Consider the following 21,509-nt stretch of genomic DNA (forward strand, 5'->3'; position numbering starts at 1 on the left):
GTACCAAAGGAAGACAGACTGGTCGGTTAGGGTTTCATCATCAGTAGAAGAAAAGAATCACACTCTCATCTGTGGTTATTGGAGTATCTCAGTTATAATTTCTTTCTCATCAGTTTTAGGATACTTTGGGATGACGTGTCAGTCAGCGCTCCAATAAAATTTCACACACTTGGGAATCTCTGACAATGAGCAGTGGAGCTGCTCTGGAGGCTTGTGGTGGATTAACACCAATCACCTTACTGAGAAACTTAATGTTACTTTTTGCCTTTAATTTGTCAATTGTTGGTTTTCAATGTGTGGAACACCAATACCACACTCAAGTACAGTTAAGAGATGTTCTTACAATTTATGAGCTCTTTGGTGAGCTAAAAAAAGTTTTTGTCTAATCTTTTTTTCATTGTCAGCAATGATGTGAGGTGTAATTGGTGTTAGAAGCAGGTGGTGACACTGTTTAGAGGTAAGCTCTCAGTTCACAGTCTTTCTAAATTCTGATGCTGTACACAAATACAGAGGAATATGTATACACCAATGCAGTTTTACATTTATAAAATAAGTACCTAAACATAAATATAAAACCATGCATAACATCTTTATTTGTATATATTTACTACTCCTTTTTCCATTAATTTATATATTTAATGTAGCTATCCTGTCGCTTCAGCCTTAACTGTCCCCATGGCAACAACATCCTGTCGCCTGGACGTCACTGGTGTGTTTTCCATTGTCCACATAACATGCTGCTATTAGGAGACCTGCTTCGTTCCTTGTTGTAAAACCAAACCACAGAGTGAGTGCTGCTTTCACCACTGCAATGTTCCTCTAATATTCAGCACGATGTTGTTACGTTAGATTTGTCGGTGCACCGATTAAACTCCATAATTTCCTATCTCGAACTGCTGCTAACTAGCAGCTAGCCGTATAAGCTAGCCCTGCTATGCTTTGTGACTAGCATTTGGTGTTGCTAATAATGCTAATACTTATTTGTTGTACGTGCAGCTTGGCACGTTTGGGCTGTTATTGACACTCTAACAGGAATCCTACCTTTTAATGCAATTCAAAGACTTATATTTGTGTGACGCAGACTTAACAATGCTGTAATTTGAAGGGAAGGACAACAGCTAATACTAGCCACAATTAGCTAGTTTGCTCGCTAGATAAGAATGTGAGGTGGTAACGCGACTGCAGCAAATGTGATGTTGTTTGACGGTGACGGAATTGATATGTACACTCAAGCTTGTTAGGTTAAAAGAGTATGTGTGGTTAACTATTGGTGAAAAGGGCAATACTTTCCTACCAGCATTGTAACATTAGCAGCGTTTTGATAGCTGCAGAAGCGCAGCGGTGCTCTTTGTTTGCTAACAGTTTGCTAATGTTAAACGCAGCGTGAGGGGTATCCAAGTATCTCATTATTGTCCCAGTTTCAGCATAGGAGAAGCTGTTGGGCTACATCCGATTAAACATGTGGTTTACCTTTTTGTTGCTGGCGTTTAACTGGGTCATAGTGGTCTGTGTAAAGGTCCAGAGTCTTACTCGGCAGAGCAGTAGTTACCAGAGTTGGGACTGCTAGTGTTTGGTTATAAAAGAAAATCGTTCAAGTGACAGTCTATTTTATAATCCACACACAAGTTTCACCAATTTTCCTGCTACTGAAGATGCTGTGTACCATTTAGGTTACAGCAAGATTTTTGACTACAAAGTAACTTAGTTCACAGTAATGTTGAACTTAAATACTAAGAGAATGAGATGCAGAGATCAAAATATGGCTGATGCAATTCCATGCTTTTTCTGTGTAATATGTGGAGTAAATATGCCACTGCTCCTCTACTGGCATCTAACACATAAACAATACAGTATGTTACTCATGTTCCACTGGCACCTACTACTTCACACTGACATACATGTTTGTTGGTTAGTATGGTATTTCACTCCTGTGGGCCACTTATACTTCTCCAGCATCATACAGATGGTATGTCGCTCTTGTTTCAAAGTCATATACCAGTTGTTTGTGTTTTGTCGCTATTTTGTCGCTTTTCACCTTGCATATTGCACTGAAACAAGAAAGTGCCATTTGTGCTCCAATGACAGTTGCTACTTCTAACCAGCAAATGATGTGTAAAACTTGTACCTTACTTGCGGAGCTCCAGTTGTTGCTACTGTGAGGGACACTATATTTTTGTGGTGGCTAAGCTAGTGGGCGTAGCTGTATCTATAGCTACATGTATGCAAGCCATACATTATCCCTGTATAGTTGTAAAGCAGGCTTAGTCTCCTGGAAAATTTGACTGTTGTTGTTGCCAATGTACCAGTGGGCATTATGTCAAAACATCCAAGTTATTTTTCTTCACATTTAAGGAGTAACACACTATACCAGCTTGTATGCTACTAAGAATGGGTTTATGCCACAAGGGGTGGTACATATGTGTCAGTAGAACATGAGTAACATGCTGTATTTATGTGCCATATGTCAGTAGAAAAGCAGGGGCATACCACTAAGTGGTGTGGACATGTGCGACTAAAGCAAGAGTGACACTCTCCATTGGTGTATGCACATGGAAAGTGACGTGTTAGTGGAACACAGCAGTGGCATACCATAATCAGAAGTGCATATCACAGAATGTATTGTATGTCAGTGAGAATGGTTATGGTGAGTAGTAGGGCTGGGCGATATAGAAAAAAATCTTGTCACGATAATGTGTTTCATATCAGTCTGTCAATATACAATCACTATTTCTGTCAAGCTTAAAGGTTCCTTTTTAGTCCTAAGTGAGATGTGAAGATATCATAGGGATTAATTTTGGTTTAAATATATATTTTTTCTGTCAGAAGTTGAACATGACAAATATACTATCGAACATTATACTATCTCAAATAAAGAAAATAGGTATATATTATAAACCAAAATCTTAACTCTGACCATAAAAAGCTTGGTCTGGGACTGTAAAGTCTTGCATTGTGCGTGCTCAAGAGGATGGCATTGCCTCAGATGGTAAAAAAGATTAGTGGGATTAACTGTCTTTGTGGGAACTTACTTTCGACACAATTTGCAGTGCACACTGCTCTGCTTCTTATCGAACTTTAATTAGCCAAAGTATCTCCACACTACTCAATTCCTCTGACCATTCTTTTCAATGATGTCCTCGTCTTTTGAGCCTTGGACTGTCTGTTGGGGTGTCTTGTTTGGTAACGCTGTTGCTTGAGTTTTTGTTAACATTTTCTGCCGTCATTTTCTCTTTTATCTCTCTCCCACTCCTGATGTACTGGTGGGCATGGCTGTAGTAGCCCAAACGTTGGCACTATTCTCATTATCATTGGCGGTTCGTGTTGTCTGTCAAAACATGGATGAATGAGTTCTATTGACGTTGTATCGACCATGTCGTATATTTTTATTGAGGAAAAATTATCTCGCAATAATTATCTTTATCGTTTTATCGCCCAGCCCTAGCAGGTAGTAGGTTCCACTAGGTTCTAATGTCAATGAGTGGATGTCTTCCTCTTTCAAAATTAATTGATGTGAAATGTTTGTTACATTAACAGCAGGGCCTTTGCCACTAGGTTTATTGACTTTTCAGACCTCTTCAGACTTTTTCAAAAATGCACCTAGCAACTTTTTGGACAAACAGTAGCTTCTTTCTGTGGAAGAGTGGTCAGGCTTTCCCTCTGCAGTCGTGTTAGTTTTGTCAGCTATTATTAGTTTTAACCTTAGTCTTAGTCCTGAGATAAAAAGTCCATTTTAGTTATAGTCACATTTAGGCAAAGCAAGGCAAGTTTATTTGTATAGCACATTTCAACAAGGCAATTCAAAGTGCTTTACATAGAGCATAAAAGGCATCAAGACAGAATATAAAAGCAGCACAAGTAAAAAGACATTTAAATACAATTAAAAGGTGTTGAATTTGCAAAGAAAAAGAAGCTAAAAAGGAATAAGTCAGATATAACAGGAGAATGAAAGTTACAGCGCAGTGTAAAATATTTACTATCAAATTTGGTTTAATAAAAGGCAGTGGAAAAGTCTTCAGCTGTGAAATAAAAGACCTGAGAGTTGCAACAGGACTGCAGTTTTCTGGGAGTTTGTTCCAGATATGTGGAGCATAAAAACTGAACGCTGCTTCCCTATGTTTAGTTTTTACTCTGGGGACACAAAGCAGACCTGTCCCAGATGACCTGAGAGGTCTAGAGGGTTCATAACGTAGCATCAGATCAGAAATGTAATATTTCCCTAAACCATTTAGTGCTTTATAAACCAACAGCAGTATTTTAAAATCAATTCTTTGACAGACAGGAAGCCAGTGTAAAGATGTGATAACTGTAGTTATATGATCCACTTTCTTGGTCTTAGTGAAGACTCAAGCAGCAGTGTTCTGGAACAGCTGCAGCTGTCTGATAAATGCATGGACCAGTTTTTCCAAATCTTGCTGAGATTGCTGATTAAAGTCCTTTAATTCTTGATATATTCTTAAGGTGATAGTAGGCTGACTTTGTAATTGTCTTAATGTGGCTGTTCAAATTCAGGTCTGAGTCCATGACTACACCAAGATTTCTGGCTTGGTTTGTAGTTTTTAACATTATTGATTGAAGCTGACTACTGACTTTTAATCGTTCTTCCTTGGCTCCAAAAACAATTATTTCAGTTTTGTCTTTGTTGAATTGAAGAGAATTCTGTCACATCCAATAATTGATTTGTTAGATGTACTTACTCAGTGCTTGTATTGGACCATAGTCCCCTGGTGATATGGTTATGTAAATTTGTGAGTCATTTTCATAACTGTGTATTTTTGTTGTTTTCCATAATCTGAGTTAGTGGGAGCATGTAGATGTTGAACAGAAGAGGCCCCAGAATGGAGCCTTGGGGAACTCCACATGTCATATTTGTCCACTCAGATGTTTAATTACCTATAGACACAAAGTAGTCCCTGTCCTTTAAGTAGGATTCAAACCAGTTCAGTACTGTGCCAGAAAGTCCCACCCAGTTTTCCAGTGGGCAGCACTGACATCCAGTAGTACTAATACTGTAATTCTGCCACTGTCAGTGTTTAATTATGTCACCGAAGACCTTAACAAGAGCATTCTCAGTGCTGTGGTGTGGTTGAAATCCTGACTGGAAGACATCAAAATGGTTGTTTAGTGCCACAAAGTTGTTCAGCTATTGAAAAACAGCTTTTTCTATGATTTTACTTAAAAACGGAAGGTTTGATATAGGCCTATAGTTGTTCATTAGTGAAGTGTCTAGATTGTTCTTGTTTAAGAGTGGCTTAATGATGGCAGTTTCGACACTCTCTTTTTTCCATTCTGACCAGTGTGGCATTTCTCCATGGAGATCTTTTCTTACCAGAGACAACCTTCACCTTAGTGGGTGCAATGGCATCAATAACATTTGTAATGGTAGAACTGAAATTATCTACAAGCTCATTGACTGAGACCCATGAGAGGAAGGTGTGGAAGAGAGCCTGAATAAATATTTCACTGGTGTTTTCAGTGATATACCGTTTTGTGATTACTTCTGTTTGAACATTTGTTCGCACAGAGATAGTACTCTCAAAGAAAACACAGGAATGATCAGAGAGAGCAACATCAGTCACCACAACCTTAGAAATGTTCAGACCCTCAGAGATGATTAAATCCAGTGTGTGCCCCTTGTTGTGTGTGTGCTCTGTCACATGCTGATACAGTCCATAGTTATCAAGAACATAATACAGTTCTTTAGTCCCTCTGTCCAGGGGGTTGTCAACATGGATGTTAAAATCACCAACAATAACTACACAGTCGGAGTTGATACAGATTATAGACAGCAGTTCAGCAAAGTCATCAAAAAACGGTAACACAGTATTTAGGTAACCTGTAGATATTAAGAAATATAGCTTGTGAAGAGGAATTCAACTTAAGAGCCACATGTTCAAAAGAATCAAAGTTTCCATAAGACATTAGTTTGCATTGGAGGGAATCATTAAACAAAATGGCAACTCCACCTACTTTCTTATGCACTCTAGCTTCACTCCTAAAAATTAAGTTTGGAAGGGTTGACTCGAAAAGAACAGCTGCACTGTTATCTTGGTCTAACCAAGTTTCAGTTGAAAACATAAAATCAAGGTTGTGCTTGATGGTAATATCACTGACTAAAAATGTTTTTCCTGACAATGACCTGACATTTAATAAAGCTAAATTTAATGTGTTAGAATATTATCTAAGCAATTTTTTGGGACAAGCTGTGGCTGACGAGGAATGGATGCTAAGTTTGATAAATTTGCAGAACTGTTTGAGTGCTTCCTGTTTCATTTGTAACTGTGACGAATGTGTCGAAACTGGCCGAGGACTTAAAGCCATTGGTGGAGGTGGACGACAAGGGAGGTTTAGGGAAGAGAAAATGTGAGTAGGGCAGGGTGTAAGTTTGGTCCCTGCAGTGACCGGCTCTTTCATCTGGTCAATGAACTCCAAGAAGGGGGAGGAGGTGGAAAGGGTGATTGGAGAGGAAAGTGACCTGGATGAGGTGAATGGGGGGGTGAAAGGGGTGAATCCTCAAAGGTGGAAGTTGGTGAGGGGGGTGGAGACTCCTCCTCTCGACACTGATGACACTGAGTCATGTTTAAAGCTCTCTTCAGGCGGGGGCCGAGGTGGCTCTTTCTAGGTTTCTGCCGCGATTTGTTATGTCTTCTTCTTGTTTTGACTCCTCGTCTCTTGTCCCTGGCAGAGGGAACTGATGGGTGACACAGGAAGTAAAATAAGTTAGAAATGAACAATTTTACTCCTGCCTTAAAAAGATGTCTGCGGTCCCAGAAAAAGTTGAAATATTCAATAAAGTGCAGTGTATGGACAATACATGCAGCTGAGAGCCATGTGTTCACTGGCAACAATCTGCTGAATCTTTCAACTCCTTTTCTGACTGGTGGTAGAGGGCCATTGATAAACACCTCAGCATTCAGAGAGCTGACTGTGTTCAACAGATCAATAAAGTCTAGTTTCAGCAATTCAGACATCATTGGTCCCTATGTGCACTATGAGGTTTTTCACGTTTCGATGTGCATCCATGATATGCAGGATTCTTTCATACATGTCAGAGACCATGTCCTTAGGAAAGCAGAGTATTTTGGTGTTTTTACTGCACATGCTTCTTAAATCTTTTATAACACAGTCACCCAAAATCAGAGTTTGAAGCCTAGGCATTAGCTTTCCCTTTAGCCTTTTACTTTCTGATTTACTCTCAGTCCGTACCCTGCTATGTGAAGGGTCATCAGACGGAGATCTAGGGTCCTGCAGCAGTGGAAACAATCGGTTCTCCAGTTGCACTCTCAGTTGTTGGGGGAAGTTTGTTGTTAGTTCTCCCTTTCGTAGCTGTCAATGGCTGTGTCCTACTAAGAACAGGGGTTGAAGAGGCGCTCTGCCTGAATGATAATGCAGGCCAGCCAGTTGTGTGACAAATCTCAGAGCGCTGGGCTCAGCCTGTTACTCGTCCTCCCATTTTCCCGGGGAAATTATTTACTCTTAGGCTTTGCTCCAAGAGAGTTCCAGGGGGGACTACCAGTCATAGATTTATTATCCGGTTCACAGCCCTCCTGTTTCTTGTTAGTGTTGGTGGTGCTAATTAGCTGTAGCATGCTCTTCTCCACTGTTTTGACTCCATGGTAATGTGGCGTCATTCCCACATAGTCCATTCACTTCTAACCTGTGAATTTTGGTTTCCAGCACTGCAATCTTCAGTAGAAGTTTGTGTTAGTCGTTCGTGGAGAAGGGAGGCATCTTGCTGCTAATTAGCTTTAGCTAAGTGCCACGTTTCCAGTCACTGCATTACAGTCTTGTGCTGCTGGTAGGCCTCACTCACGTAGTACTGAGGAGGTCATAAAAATGTTGAAATATAGAAAAATAGCCTACTATATCTACAAAAAATTTGTTCCAGTGTTTATAAGTATCCAGGAGCCACTGCTTATAGTTTATCGCAGAAGAAAAACAAGAATATCGGTAGAAAAAATGCAAGCGGAGGCGAGAGCAAGCAGAAAAGTGTCTGCACTGAGATCAAGTAGATAGCGTTTTCAGCGTATTCAAAGATTTAGTCAATCTTTGTATTTTTAGAGTGAAAACTCTAAAACTGCACATTTTAGTCTCATCTTAGTCAAAGAAAAACAAACATTTTAGTCTAGTTTTAGTTGACGAAAACACTTTGTTTCTGAGTGATAATTTCTCAGGTTATATATAATAACAGCACGTGATGTCTTTTAATTAAAATAATAAAATCAATAGTCTTGATGGTTCGTGTTTCAGTCACTATTTCATTTTTTTTTTGTCACGACAACAGAAACAGAAAAAACATGTCAATGAGAACAGCTTTATTGTGAATTCAGCTGTATTAAAATTCTGTATATGTGAGCACAGAGAGGAGAGAAGAGAAGAGATAAAGAGCTGAAACCAGCTGATACTAGACTGAAACCAGCTGACACTAGACTGAAACCAGCTGACACTAGACTGAAACCAGCTGATACTACACTGAAACAAGCCTACACTAGACTGAAACCAGCTGATACTAGACTGAAACCAGCTGATACTAGACTGAAACCAGTTCACTAGATAGGCCAAAAAAAAAAAAGCCTTAAAAAAAAAAAGGCCTTTTTTTAATAGTTTTGTACTGCACTGCAAAATCCAAATGTGTTATTTTGTTGAAAAAACTTTGTTTTCTCTAATTCTCTTTTGTTAGTGGACCGCAGTCTGAAGCGCCGGCAGGTGAAGCCACTTGCTGCCTCTCTCTTAGATGCCTTGGATTATGACAGCTCAGATGATAGTGACTTTGAAGTGGGAGATGCCTCAGGTAAGGATGGTCTAACTGCCATAAAGTAAGGCAAATTTTACATCCTGTCACAAACTGACTCAATGAATGTGACAATAAGATCACACAAGGTTACAGAATAAAACAAGCAATTTATTATAACTAAAACGTAGGACAAATAAGCAATGAGGTGTGGAAATCAGCAAGTTTAGCTATGAAAGCAGTGCATGTATGAGTGGTACAAGTGCTGTGGTGGTGGTGTATGTGCAAAAGCAAAACAAATGGATGTCAACAGATTGAAGGGAGAAGACAAGTGAGCACATGGGCCAGCTTTTATACTCTATCAGCTGGTCACTCTCCCATGCCAATCAATTGCCTGCCAGTGTGGGCAAGGACAACCCGTAAGACAATGGGAGGGGCATCACGCATCCTAATTAAATGCACTGAAGTTATTGTGTACAACGCACCTGCAGTGTTTCCCACACATGTAGGTTAATGCCTTGAAGTGGTAGTGCTTGTTTTTTTTAAGTGGAAGTGCTAGTTGTAGTTTCCTCTATGCTGCTCACAAAAACAAAAAATGATATACACATATTATATACAGTAAATGCTCTACTATCTTACTATTACCACCTGTAAGACTCCTACACATGATACTTCAGCATAACTGCCATTGACAATTGTTTTGGTTGTTAGTGTATGACAGCAACAACCAGTCGAATGAGATGTGACACTGGATGTGTGCCAGTCGTTTGGACACTTCTCTATATACAACTTGTGTAGTGACTGTCCAGTCAGAGCTAACATAGATAAATAAGAGATAAGATATTCCTTTATTAGTCCCACACTGGAGAAATTTTGCAGTGCTACAGCAGCAAAGTGGACAGTACAAGAAAGAAAAACTGCAAAATGCCAGTAAGAAATAATTAGAAAGATATATAATAGATAATAATAATAATTGAATTAACTTAATGTTACACTTGTGAATTGAGACATAAAACTCACTGTCATATTTTATTCATCACCAACAGCCGTACTATCAAAGACCATGAAGGGATAGTTCGGGTTTTTGACGTGGGGTTGTGTGAGGTAGTCATATATAGTTAGTACATTACCTGCAGTAGATTTTAATCAGTGCGCTCCCAGTTAGGAAAGCTGACCGGAGCATCCATCAGAGTGGTAGAGTGGCAGCGCCATGCTCATGTAGAATATTTTCAGTAATTTATCCTCCCGTGAAACAGCACTATTCTTTGGCACTGTAGTAGGAGTGCACTGTATTACGTCGCTTTCTGATTCCCTCGGTTGACCTGCAACTGTATAATATACAGTTTAATACAGAAGTGCACTGTATAATACAGTGCACTTCGTAGGTGTGCTTGTGCGTAGGAATATGGCAGTTCAGTGGGTGAAAACGTGTCAAGTGAAAACAAGTGTCTAAATAAGTTTTTTTCTGGTGGCCCTGTGCACACCAACACATAGCTCTGCCATTCTGTTGGTGCTCCCAATCGGCTTTCCTAACTGGGAGCGTGCTCATAGGAGCTGACAGAGTTGAGCTGCCCTGCCTCTCACTGTCTAGCATTGTGCTGCACTTTTTTTTTTTTACATCTCCTGTCTTTACATCCCAGTCATTTGTGTGGTTGGTCATTTTGAGACAAGACTTGGTTTGTTAAGTTTACAGCCTGCAGTGCTGTTGAGTCTGCATTACTCTGTGTACAATAACACAGTTGAAAAAAAAGTGCAGCAAGTAGACTGATGAGGTGAGTCGGTTTGGCGTCTCCTCGACTGATGCACTGATACATCAACTTTCAACTTTTAGGAGCCAATGGAAAGCGCATCCAATGGAAACTTCAGGTTATTTATCCCATAACCACTGTTATGTTAAGAGGATAATACTGAGAGAGTGTTCCGCACCGAAAAACACATTTTTGACAGACAACTGTGCTTGGCTGTTGGAATAAAAAAAAAAAAACAATTTTAAGTGCCTGTCCACACCAATGTTAGAGCACCAAGTTGGGGGAGAGTATACCTACAGAAAAATAGATCAAATTCAAAAACTCCTCTTTGTTATTACACTTTTGAGCAACTAAGTACATAAGTCAAAACAAACGCCATGGAGATGTATAGTGATTTCCTTTTCTTTTAACAAAGTTCCCTCAGATGCTGGAGCACCAACCAAGCCTTTTAGAATGACCTGAATGCTCTTTTGATTAGGTTATTGTTTTGTGCTCTGATAGGCTCAGATGGCACAGGAAATGGCAGTGATGAAGAAGCGTCTAAAGCGAGCGCTGCTGGTTCAGAAAGTGACTCGGACAACGGTGGTTCTGCAGACGATGGAATAGATGAAGAGGAGGCCAAAGAACTGGCGGCTGAGGACAACTTAACCGAAGATGAAGAGAAGACCAATAAGCAGCCTTCCTCAGACAGCTCGACCAAAGACACCCCGGCTGTCACCCCACTAAAAGGCCGACGTAAGAGCAGGAAAACATCAGAGCCTGAGCCCGCTCCAGCTGCTGATACTGCCTCCACTACCGGGTCTGGCAGTGTGAACACTGAAGAGAGTCAGGCCGAGCCCAAGAAATGGAATTTCCGCAGGAACCGTCCCTTGCTGGACTTCACCACGATGGAGGAGCTGAATGAGATGGACGACTATGACAGTGAAGACGATAACGACTGGAGACCCACAGCAGGGAAGAAGAAAGGCAAAGCAGCTGCCCAGAAAGGAGGCACTGAGGAAGAGGAAGGTGGCAGCGCTAGTGACGACGACGATGATGACGATGACGATAATGATGATGATGATGACGACGATGATGAGGATGATGACAAGGAAGATGGTGATGACAACAACAACAACAGTAGCAGTGATAGTGACAAAGAAGTGAAGAAGCCCATGAAGAAGCCTAAGAGCACTAGTACTTTTGATGAAGAGCTCACTAATGACAGCATGTCACAGGGAAAAGGCAATGAGGTGAGTACAACTTCATTCTCACAGGTTCAGACTGATGGCCTCACAGATGTTTAATAAAGTAAGATTATTGGTTAAGCCAGCGATTGTGATTTACTCCAAAGCAGATTTAAAGCTGCACTTCTCAGTATTTTTTTTATAAGAACAGGTCAAACTGACTGTATGTAATGTGTTAGGTGACAAACTCACAGAGAATTATCACTCAACTCTGCTCTAAAAGAAGCTTCTTTAGCCTCTTTTAGCTCATGGTTTTGATTTGATCGCTGGCACTCAACTCTCATCAGCCTCATTTTCTCTGTCCTCATTTTTTTCAGATTTTTTTGATTACTTTCATTAAAGGTGATAAATATATTTATTACATGGGTTGTTGCCTCTTAGTGAAAGTAGCCGTTTACTATTTGCTCTCATTTTAGATGTCAAGAAAACAATGAAACAGCAATTTAGTAGTCAGACTAATAGAAGTAAAAGCTGTTTAGACAACAAATCTGAAGGTATTTCAAAATACACGTGTACATTCATGTTTACACAAATATCAGCACTTCACATTACTCACACTGGACTTGATCCCAAAATGATTCAGATTCAGTTCAGTGACACCACTTAATTTCATTTAATTTCATTTCACATAAATCAGGAATAAAAATAGAATACAAAATATACAACTACGATAATAGCAATGGGTGAAAATGGGATACCCCAATAAGCTTGTGAGCTTGTGAGTATGCACAAAATACAATTTAAGCCCCAAAAACACCTAAATCCTAATACCTAAAACTCTAAAAAGAATAACTTAAATGGTCCAAAACATCTATCCCATCAGTCCATATATCAATTTAATAGGTGAGATACACAATCATAAATAAATGGTAGATAAAAAATAACAGCAAAACTAATAATAAAAATAGTAGCTCAGTAGAGTAACAAGTTTTGAAGACCCCTTCCTTTTAGTGTACACAAATTAAAAGGAAAAAAAAAATTGACAGTGTAATCAAGCTCATTCACACCTGTGGACCTTTTGCATTTAAGTTTGTTTCTTTCCCTCTATAAAATGCTTTTTTCTGGTCTTGTATGTCTGTGAAGATATTACATATTTGGACAATTTTTTGGTCAACTCTTGACTTCTGTTGGAAAGAAAAACAATGAAGTTTGTCTTGCTTATATTTAATGATAGCATATTGCATTCAAACCATGTATCCAACTTAACCAGTTCCACATCTAGGTTATTTTGTAGTGCAGATAAATCTTTGTGTGATAAAATAAAGTATCTATCTATCCATCAATCCATCCATCCATCCATGCATCCATCCATACATACATAACAATAAATTTGTGTTACCCGCGAATACAACTTTATGTATAATGCTGGAGGTCACATATTCATTTATATACAGAATAAAAAGGAGCGGCCCTAAAATGGATCCAAGAGGAACTCCATATTTTATAATTTTACGGATTAATTATCGTTTATGCATACATATTGCTTCCTGTCATATATATATATATATATATATATAGCTTCTGAACCAACTGAGCACTGTACCTCTGACACCATAATGTTGTAATTTGCTCAGAAGGATTTCAAAGTCAATGGTGTCAAATGCTTTTGATAAGTCAAGAAAAATTCCAATGCCACAGTCGCCTTTATCAATGGCATCATTGATTTTTTTCGATGAGATCGAGAATTGCCATACAAGTGGTGCTCTTTTTTCTGAAGCTATCCTGTGAAGGAGTAAGAATATTGGATTTATCTATGTATTCACTGAGTTTACTATATACAGTCATGCTGGAACAGAAAAGGGCCTTACCCAAAATGTTCCCACAAAGTTGGAAGCATAGAATTGTCCAAAATGTCTTGGTAAGCTGAAGCATTAAGATTTCCCTTCACTGGAACTAAGGGGCCTAGGCCAACCCCTGAAAAACAACCCCATAGCATTATCCCTCCTCCACCAAACTTTACAGTTGGCACAATGCAGTCAAGCAGGTAATGTTCTCCTGGCATTCGCCAAACCCGTCCCTCAGACTGCCAGATAGAGAAGCGTTATTCGTCACTCCACAGAACACGTTTCCACTGCCCCCGAGTCCAATGGCGGCGTGCGTTGCACCACTGCATCTGATGCTTGGCATTGTGCTTGGTGATGTAAGGCTTGCATCCAGCCACTTGGCCATGGAAACCCATGCCATGAAGCTCCCGGCGCACAATTTTTGTGCTGATGTTAATGCCAGAGTAGGTTTGCGACTTTGAAGTTACTGAGTCAGCAGAGCATTGGCGACCTTTATGCACTATGCGCCTCAGCACTGCTTTGTAACTTTATGTGGTCTGCCACTTCGTGGCTGAGTTGCTGTGGTTCCTAAACTCTTCCACTTTGCAATAATACCCCTCACAGTTGATTGTGGAATATCTAGGAGGGAAGACATTTCACAAACTTACTTGTTGCAACTGTGGCATCCTATTACAGTACCACGCTTGAATTCACTGAGCTCTTTAGAACGACCCATTCTTTCACAAATGTTTATAAAGACAGACTGCATGGCTAGGTGCTTGATTTTATACACCTGTGGCAATGGGACTGAATGAAACACCTGAATTCAATGATTAATAGGTGTGACCCAGTACTTTTGTCCATATAATGTGTATATATATATATATATATAACTATTTTCAAAAAGGAGCACCCACTGATTGGCTAATTTTGTTCGAGAGATTTTCACCTATGCAGATAAAATGATTGTTGAAACTATCAGCAAGGTCAACATTTTCAACATCATTGCTGGCATCCTCTAATGTGTTTCCTTTTGGTGTCAGAAGGCACGGTTCTGTGACCCCAGCTGAGGACTTAACTTAGTACCTTCCAGGTTTGCTTTTGATCACCCGTCTTCACTTGCTGATTCAAATCACATGTGTGAGCTTGTTTTTGTATTTTGTATTTGATTCTTTCTTTTAATCACTTGTATTGTTGATATAGCGTTTGTAAAGTTTATTCTTTTTGTTGATGGGTTTCAAAATAACCTTTGCCCCCAAGGATCCTGATTGGCATCCCATTGTCTAATTAACTTTTCAGGTATGGTGTGTTGAATAGATTCAGAATAGAGTCAGAATGAAATAATTCTTATCATTTTTATTTATATAATAGTTGATCCAATTTATTCTTAGAAATGTCAAAGTCAGAGTTTGGGGGTCGATAGATGACTCCAACAATAAAGTTTTTACCATCGTTTACATTTATCTCAATGAATAGAGAATCTGACTGAGAATCTGAGATCATCTTCAATAATGAGGTCATCACAAATATTCGCACAGTGTTTTGAAACAACATATAGACACACTCCGCCCCCTGGCCAATTACATCAAACTTATGGCCTATATTGGCCAAAACAGAAACTAATTCATCATGATGCTTATTCAGAATTCTAGTTTTAAGATGTAGCAGTGAATATGATAAGTATCATAAACTGTCAAGTAGCCAAACTTTGGATGCCTGTGAGCTTACTGGTCTTTCCCATTTAAGATACTGTAGTTGCTTGAATCTTAATGATTATAACTGACCTTTTAAAATGAATAATTATGTTCAAGCATATAAACATTTGAGTTTATACTTATTTTGACAAATTTAGGCAACTGAGACATGTTTAGACAAAGCTCTTGTGGACCAGACCTCATGCTAAAAGCTCTTTGGAAGAACTGTAACTCTAACAAGCGCTTGAGTATTGAAGTAAGTCTTCTACCGTGTCCTAGTAATGTAAACTAATAAGTATTTGGACTGCACATTGCAGCACATCTACTTTGTATGGCATTCCATAATACCAAACAACAGTGAGTCACAAAGTCACCATATATTCCAGTGAGAGGTTTAGATGGTATCTGAGTGATTCCAGGAGAATACTTCTGCTTTTGTTTTAATCCACCTAGCACAGTGTTCATGAATATTGTATATGGCATTTACTGTCAGTTACTGGATCTGTGGTCAGATCAGAGGCATAGGGTGTTGGTAAGTGGCTTTACTGTGTCTCTGTTTCCTGATTCCCCAGGATGCCTTGCTGGACCGATCCCAGACCTGGAGCACTCAGCACATCCTGATCTGCTGCGTCTGTCTGGGAGACAACAGCGAGGACGCAGACGAGATCATCCAGTGTGACAACTGTGGGGTGACTGTGCATGAAGGTAAGCTTCAGAGTTAGTCCAGTATCAGTGTGGTGACATATGTGGAGCTAGAACAGATTCATACTTAAAATCAGTCAGACAGCAGTCCGCAGTATTTGTCATGACTGCTTCATTAGGTGGTACTCTTCAGAACAACTGAAAGGATCCCACTTAAAAGTGAAATTTGACCTCAGCCAACCTTTGTGCAAGGGCATCTGTGCTATAGAGTCTTACTTTGATCTGAAGTTGGCCTATCAGACAGTACAAATTCCCAGATAAAAGTAATTTAGTACTTAATGTACTGTATTAACTGTGGCTGTACTACCACTACAAGTTAAAAGGTGATTACACAGTTGTTTTTAGTTCAAGCACAGTTTTGACGTAGTGGCAATGGTATACACTGATATTGTTTTCATGCTTTCACACATCTATCAATCTCACCACTGACCAATTTTACCCTACAAATGCCCTGCTGTGTGGAAGTGTGAAAGTAGGTTTGAACAAGCTATCTGTTTTTATTATTCACACCAACCTCTTCCGTCATTTTTTGTGTGCTGACTCAAAATGTCTTGAACACTTTCTTGTTTGTTGTTCTGGATTACTCATCTGAAGTATCTGATTCACTCATTCTGATCCAGTTTTCTTTTTTGTCCTCTAATCCTGTCCGGCTGTTGAGGATTGTATTCAGGGGCTGGCCTTTATTTGTTTGTGTTGACCAAGCCCCCTTTCCATTATTGGAGACCCGGCTTTTAATTGACTCCTGGTTTTCACTTGAGGAAATACGTTATTTTGTTTTGTTTTTTTTGTTTTTTTCTTTGGTTTCTTGGGGCAGTGGCCCACCCCTAAGTGGGACCCTCTGTCCCCTAAAGGCAATGGAAGGGGAAACACTGGGGAGCATTATATTGGCACTTGAACTAGTGATTGAGATTAGCAGCTTCTTGTTTCTCTTTGTCTCTGCTCTGGTGTTTGACTGAGGGCAGACCTCAGCTCCTCCACAGACAGAGCAGATAGCAACGGAGAGAGGCCATGGAGGAAAACATGACATTGGGTGTGAAGTGAAACAATTTACTTGATTTGACAACAGCTTTTTTTTTTTTTTTTTAAGTATAATTTTTTGGGGCTTTTGTGCCTTTATTGGACAGGATAGTAGAGAGAGACAGGAAATGGGGAGGCAGAGAGAGGGGGAATGACATGCAGCAAAGGCCGTCTGATGCGGGACTCCAACCCGGGGCCAGCTGCAGCGAGGACTGTAGCCTCTACACATGGGGCACATTGACAACAGCTTTGCTGTTACTGTCTGTGCAATAAAACCTCTACAAGCAGTAAGGAAAAGAGTTATTTATCAGAACATCCATTAAATAAGTATAAACTTGCAGAAAAAAGTGGTGTTGCGGTCTGTGTTAACCATAAAATGAGAGTTCACCACATATTAAAGTTGAGCAAGTTCATGTAGACTTTCTGGCTGAGATGGCAGCCCCCTCCAAACCAGCCCCTCCTCCCTCCACCTGCAGTGAATCCACATCAGCAGTAAGAGTGAAGATGATCTCGTCCTGAAGTTATTCTTTTTTTAAATGATTTTTTTAAAAATATTTTTAGTAATAAAAAAAGTATAGAGTGTTGATGAGAGCAGTAGAATTGCTAAAATCTTAACCACTCTCATCTCTAGTAAAGCTCAAAGTGCACAAAGCAAAATTTGGGGCAGCTTTTCTTAAAAATTGCGATAAATGTTGCAATGTTATTAGATGTCTTTTTTGCAATGAAACTGCAGAGAAAATAAAAATTGCGAAAAAATCTTGCTATCTGTTTTTGTATAATTCATTAAGAATCGAAGGGAACTTGTACCAGTGAGAATAAATCCAGTGCAGTGCAGGTGGTGACCCAGTTACACAGTCACAAATCTTATAGGGAAAAAGAACAAGCGATTATGCTGCTCTGCTCCGTCTTAATAACAGGTAGAGATGATCTTTATAATAACCTCATGAATATATTATGTAGATCGTTGTATTGGCATCAATAAAATCTTATCAATTCCCATCCCACATTTAACACGGATAAGACAATATCGCACAAACTAATAACTTGCATTTTGCTGATGTAGGCCACCATTACTTTAACTGGCTGAACACCTCTGAGGTGCAAGCAACACTTGTTAAGCTATCTCATACAGTCCAACTTGAACTCTTTTATGACACGCACACACACACACACACACACACACACACACACACACACACACACACACACACACACACACACACACACACACACACACACACAGTAGTGAAGCGTTGGAACAGTCCTAATCACCAATTCTCCATTGGCAGACAGCAGATATTAGGAGCATGTCTTAAATGTATCTTGTTCGTTTGGTTGGTTGATATTTTATTCCTCTGAGACATGTTTAATCTCCCTGAAAAGACATAGAAGGGAGACTGAGTGGTTTAAAATGGAGGCTTGAGAGAGAGGAGGCTGTGGCACTTGTGGCCAGTTCTTATTTTCTTCTTCAAAGACATAAATGTTTTTCCTTTTTTCTTTAGCAGGAAATATGGAACTGAATTCTAGCTGTAGGTTTGGCATTCCTTTGTATTTGTGCTCATAATGGATAGATCTGTTGTGCTAATGGAAGTTTACTCTAATAACTCAGCTATCTTTTGTTTGTTTTTTCCCTCACATTTCTACACATCTGACACATTGATACATCATTAATTATTTAAATCTCTGACATGGAATATTTCCTCCAATATATCTCAGGGTCCATTAAAAGGCACAAGTTCCCTGATATCCCAATGCAAACAAGCAAACAACAATGACAAAAAAAGAAAAGCATGTTCTCACTACTCTCTCGTGATATCTGGCCATGTAGATAGTTATGACTGAATGTCCACACCTGAAGGCAGGGAGAAAAGCCTGCAGTCACATCAGAATCTCACACACCTCATTCAGCAGGTGTGACTGAGCAGTTCCAATAAGATATCAGATACTAGGGCAAGAATATTACTGACATGGATTTGTTTTAGATTCCTTGTCCATCAACTTTACAAACTTTTTTATCCTGTGTATTAGGAGTATATTTCTTGCCCGTTATCATACTGGCTGTTGACCCATATTCCTCCCAGGTCTTAAATTGTGTACTATTAAGTATTGCACTTAAGGTGTTGCTAGCGGTAATGAATTCAGGCCTTTCCAGGCGTTTATTTTGAAGAGGGCTGGGTTGGAATTTTGATATCTAGCTATCTGATTGTGGAGAACTGCTGTGCTGAGGCAGGGTGGTTTGTCCTGCCTTTGAGAGTATGTATTTTTCCCCAATAAGCACAATTGTTGATGTGGCCATGTTTTATAAGAAATTGATTTTATTTTAGAATTTCTGGGGCAAGCATCTTTGTCCATGGACTGATATGACAGTGCTTGGGTGAACAGAGGTGAATAATATAGTATGTGTGCTGACATGGGGTGGAGCTTCGCCAATAAAAATAAGTTGTGCATAAACTGGCAACTGATGGTACACCATTATTTCAAACAAGTATTATTTATTATAAGATGTCCTTTTCTGGGACAGATATCAATTGTACAGATAACATTATTCAAGTATTAGGGTTGTGCCGATGGACGATATCGCTGATTGCTCATGCCTTTGCAATTGTCGAGATGATATTTGACTTCCCATTAATGTAGTAACTTATTATTTGTAGTATTAAATTAATACTAAATTTTAATTTGACTTCCACAGTTTAACGTATACAGCCACATATAACCGGCACTTGCAACACACACTCTGATCAGCCGATTGTAATGAAGCTGCTTGTTGTGTGTAGGAGCTGCTGTGATTTAAGAGTGGAGGAGATGGACAGACAGACGGAACATATCCTTGAGTTCAGTTTCTGATCCTGCTGCTCTTTATGATGGTAAATAGAACTTCTGGAGTCAATGAGGGAGAGAGGCAGCAAAACGGGACACACTTGCTTTTTTGGTCACTTCTCTTTCTCTCTGGCTAATAGGGTAACATAATGTCCCCAGGTGTAGAACTGCTGGAACCACTGGAATGATGCTCGGCTACTTTTTTTCTCCAACTGATGAAATAAAATATCTATAGTTCAAATAATCAAGTTGATGAAAATTTTATGAGCTTTAAGATCCAGTCATCACTAAAGTGTATGTCATGTAGAGAGCTGAATATTGACATTGAGGGTGTATTGATTGATTTCCAAACATCAATCAACATCAAGTAACACTCAAGAAAACATTCCACCTTAAAAGTGTCTGGTAGCTGCCGGTAGCCTCTGAGGTGCCCAGTGAATTAAATAGTTACATCCTCTCATCACTTTTTTTTTTTTTTTAAGTATATTTTTTTGGGCTTTTGTACCTTTATTAGACAGGATAGTAGAGAGAGACAGGAAATGGGGAGGCAGAGAGGGGTTCTCATACAGCTAACCAAGTGGTGCCAGAAGATATTCCCATCTCAAATGGATGCAGCTTAAAGTCAGTCTCATACTCTATTCCACATAATGGTAACTGCACATTTAAAGAGATAGTCCGTCATGGACAATATGCTCCCAGTCCAATGTAAGTATCAATGAAACAATCCTTTTGGCTCATCTATCCTTACTCACTAACCAATCTGCCCTGGTAATAGTTAATCAGGAATGACTTCCACCCGCTCTAATTTTTATGGTGCAACCTCTTTTTACTACATGATCATTATCTTTGAATGCAACATAGCTGGTGTAACAACAGTAACCTGTTGAACATTACAAAGGCCAGTGTTTTTAGAGATATGGAAAGTTTTACAGTGGACATGTTGAACAAAAATATTATTCTTGCTGAAAGGAATAGTTCATTAAGCACTTGGTCAGTTGACAGAAAATTAGTCCACAATGTGTTTCAAATAATCAAATCAAATTATCGTTTCAATCATTTATCAAGTAAAAATGCCACAACAGTAGATGCCTTGCAGCTTCTCAATTTTGCGGATTTGCCGCTGTAAACTAAACTTTCCTTGCTCTGATGCTGCTGTCTGCTGTCAACTAATGATGCAGATGGTGGCATGTGCTTTGTTTTACTAAATTTGAGTAATTGACCATTATATTCTTATTAACTGACTGTGATAGTCTCTTTATTGGCCACAAATAGGTTATGAGCGCCTAAGGGGCCCATTTTATCTTTTATATCCAGAAATTAAAAGAAAAACCTGAAGAAACCTGAAAAATGAGAGAGACAGGATGACAATGTCCTCCTCCACAGGGCACAAGGTGGCACTGGAGGATTTAATGAATATGAAAACGATGTGAATCATATTCTATGGCCTTCACAGTCACCAATTCTAAACCCAGTTGAACACCATTGAAAGAATTTGATTGACGTGTTGGACAGCACTCTCCACCACCATCATCTAAACACTAAGGCAGGGGTGGGCAATTGATTTTTACCAGGGGCCACATGAGAAACCTGAATTGTGTCAGAGGGCCGCTAACTTTCTTACATTTTAAAATGCTCTAAATTAAATATTTTGAATAGCTGGTGCTGATGATAATAAGAATTATCTGTAAATCTCTGTAAATATTTATATTAGGTTATGTGAAATTGTGATGTAGGTCAAATAACAAAACAAAATTACTGAATCAGTGCAATTCATGTTTAACTTATTAATCTCCAGAAACAATGAAAAACAA

At 39.3% G+C, this 21,509-nt stretch overlaps 1 protein-coding gene and 1 pseudogene across 3 annotated transcripts in view; one reads left to right on the plus strand and one right to left on the minus strand.

Moving 5' to 3' along the window:
• Positions 1 to 685: 685 nt before the first annotated feature.
• phf14 (PHD finger protein 14) overlaps positions 686 to 21,509 on the plus strand; it is a 139,459-nt gene continuing 118,635 nt past the window's right edge. For all 3 annotated transcript variants that reach the window (XM_023424915.2, XM_087178945.1, XM_023424918.2), the window contains exons 1-4: positions 686 to 787; positions 8,678 to 8,788; positions 10,978 to 11,708; positions 15,732 to 15,864. In XM_023424915.2, coding sequence (XP_023280683.1) covers position 787; positions 8,678 to 8,788; positions 10,978 to 11,708; positions 15,732 to 15,864 — 976 coding nt within the window. In that variant the 5' untranslated portion in view covers positions 686 to 786. The remainder of the gene's footprint in view (positions 788 to 8,677; positions 8,789 to 10,977; positions 11,709 to 15,731; positions 15,865 to 21,509) is intronic.
• On the minus strand, positions 6,590 to 7,848 carry LOC147818032 (uncharacterized; annotated as a pseudogene).

The sequence above is a fragment of the Seriola lalandi genome, unplaced genomic scaffold, assembly GCF_002814215.2.
Source record: "Seriola lalandi dorsalis isolate HSWRI2012SDOR001 ecotype SW California unplaced genomic scaffold, Sedor1 jcf7180002054760, whole genome shotgun sequence".
Classification (NCBI taxonomy): domain Eukaryota; kingdom Metazoa; phylum Chordata; class Actinopteri; order Carangiformes; family Carangidae; genus Seriola; species Seriola lalandi.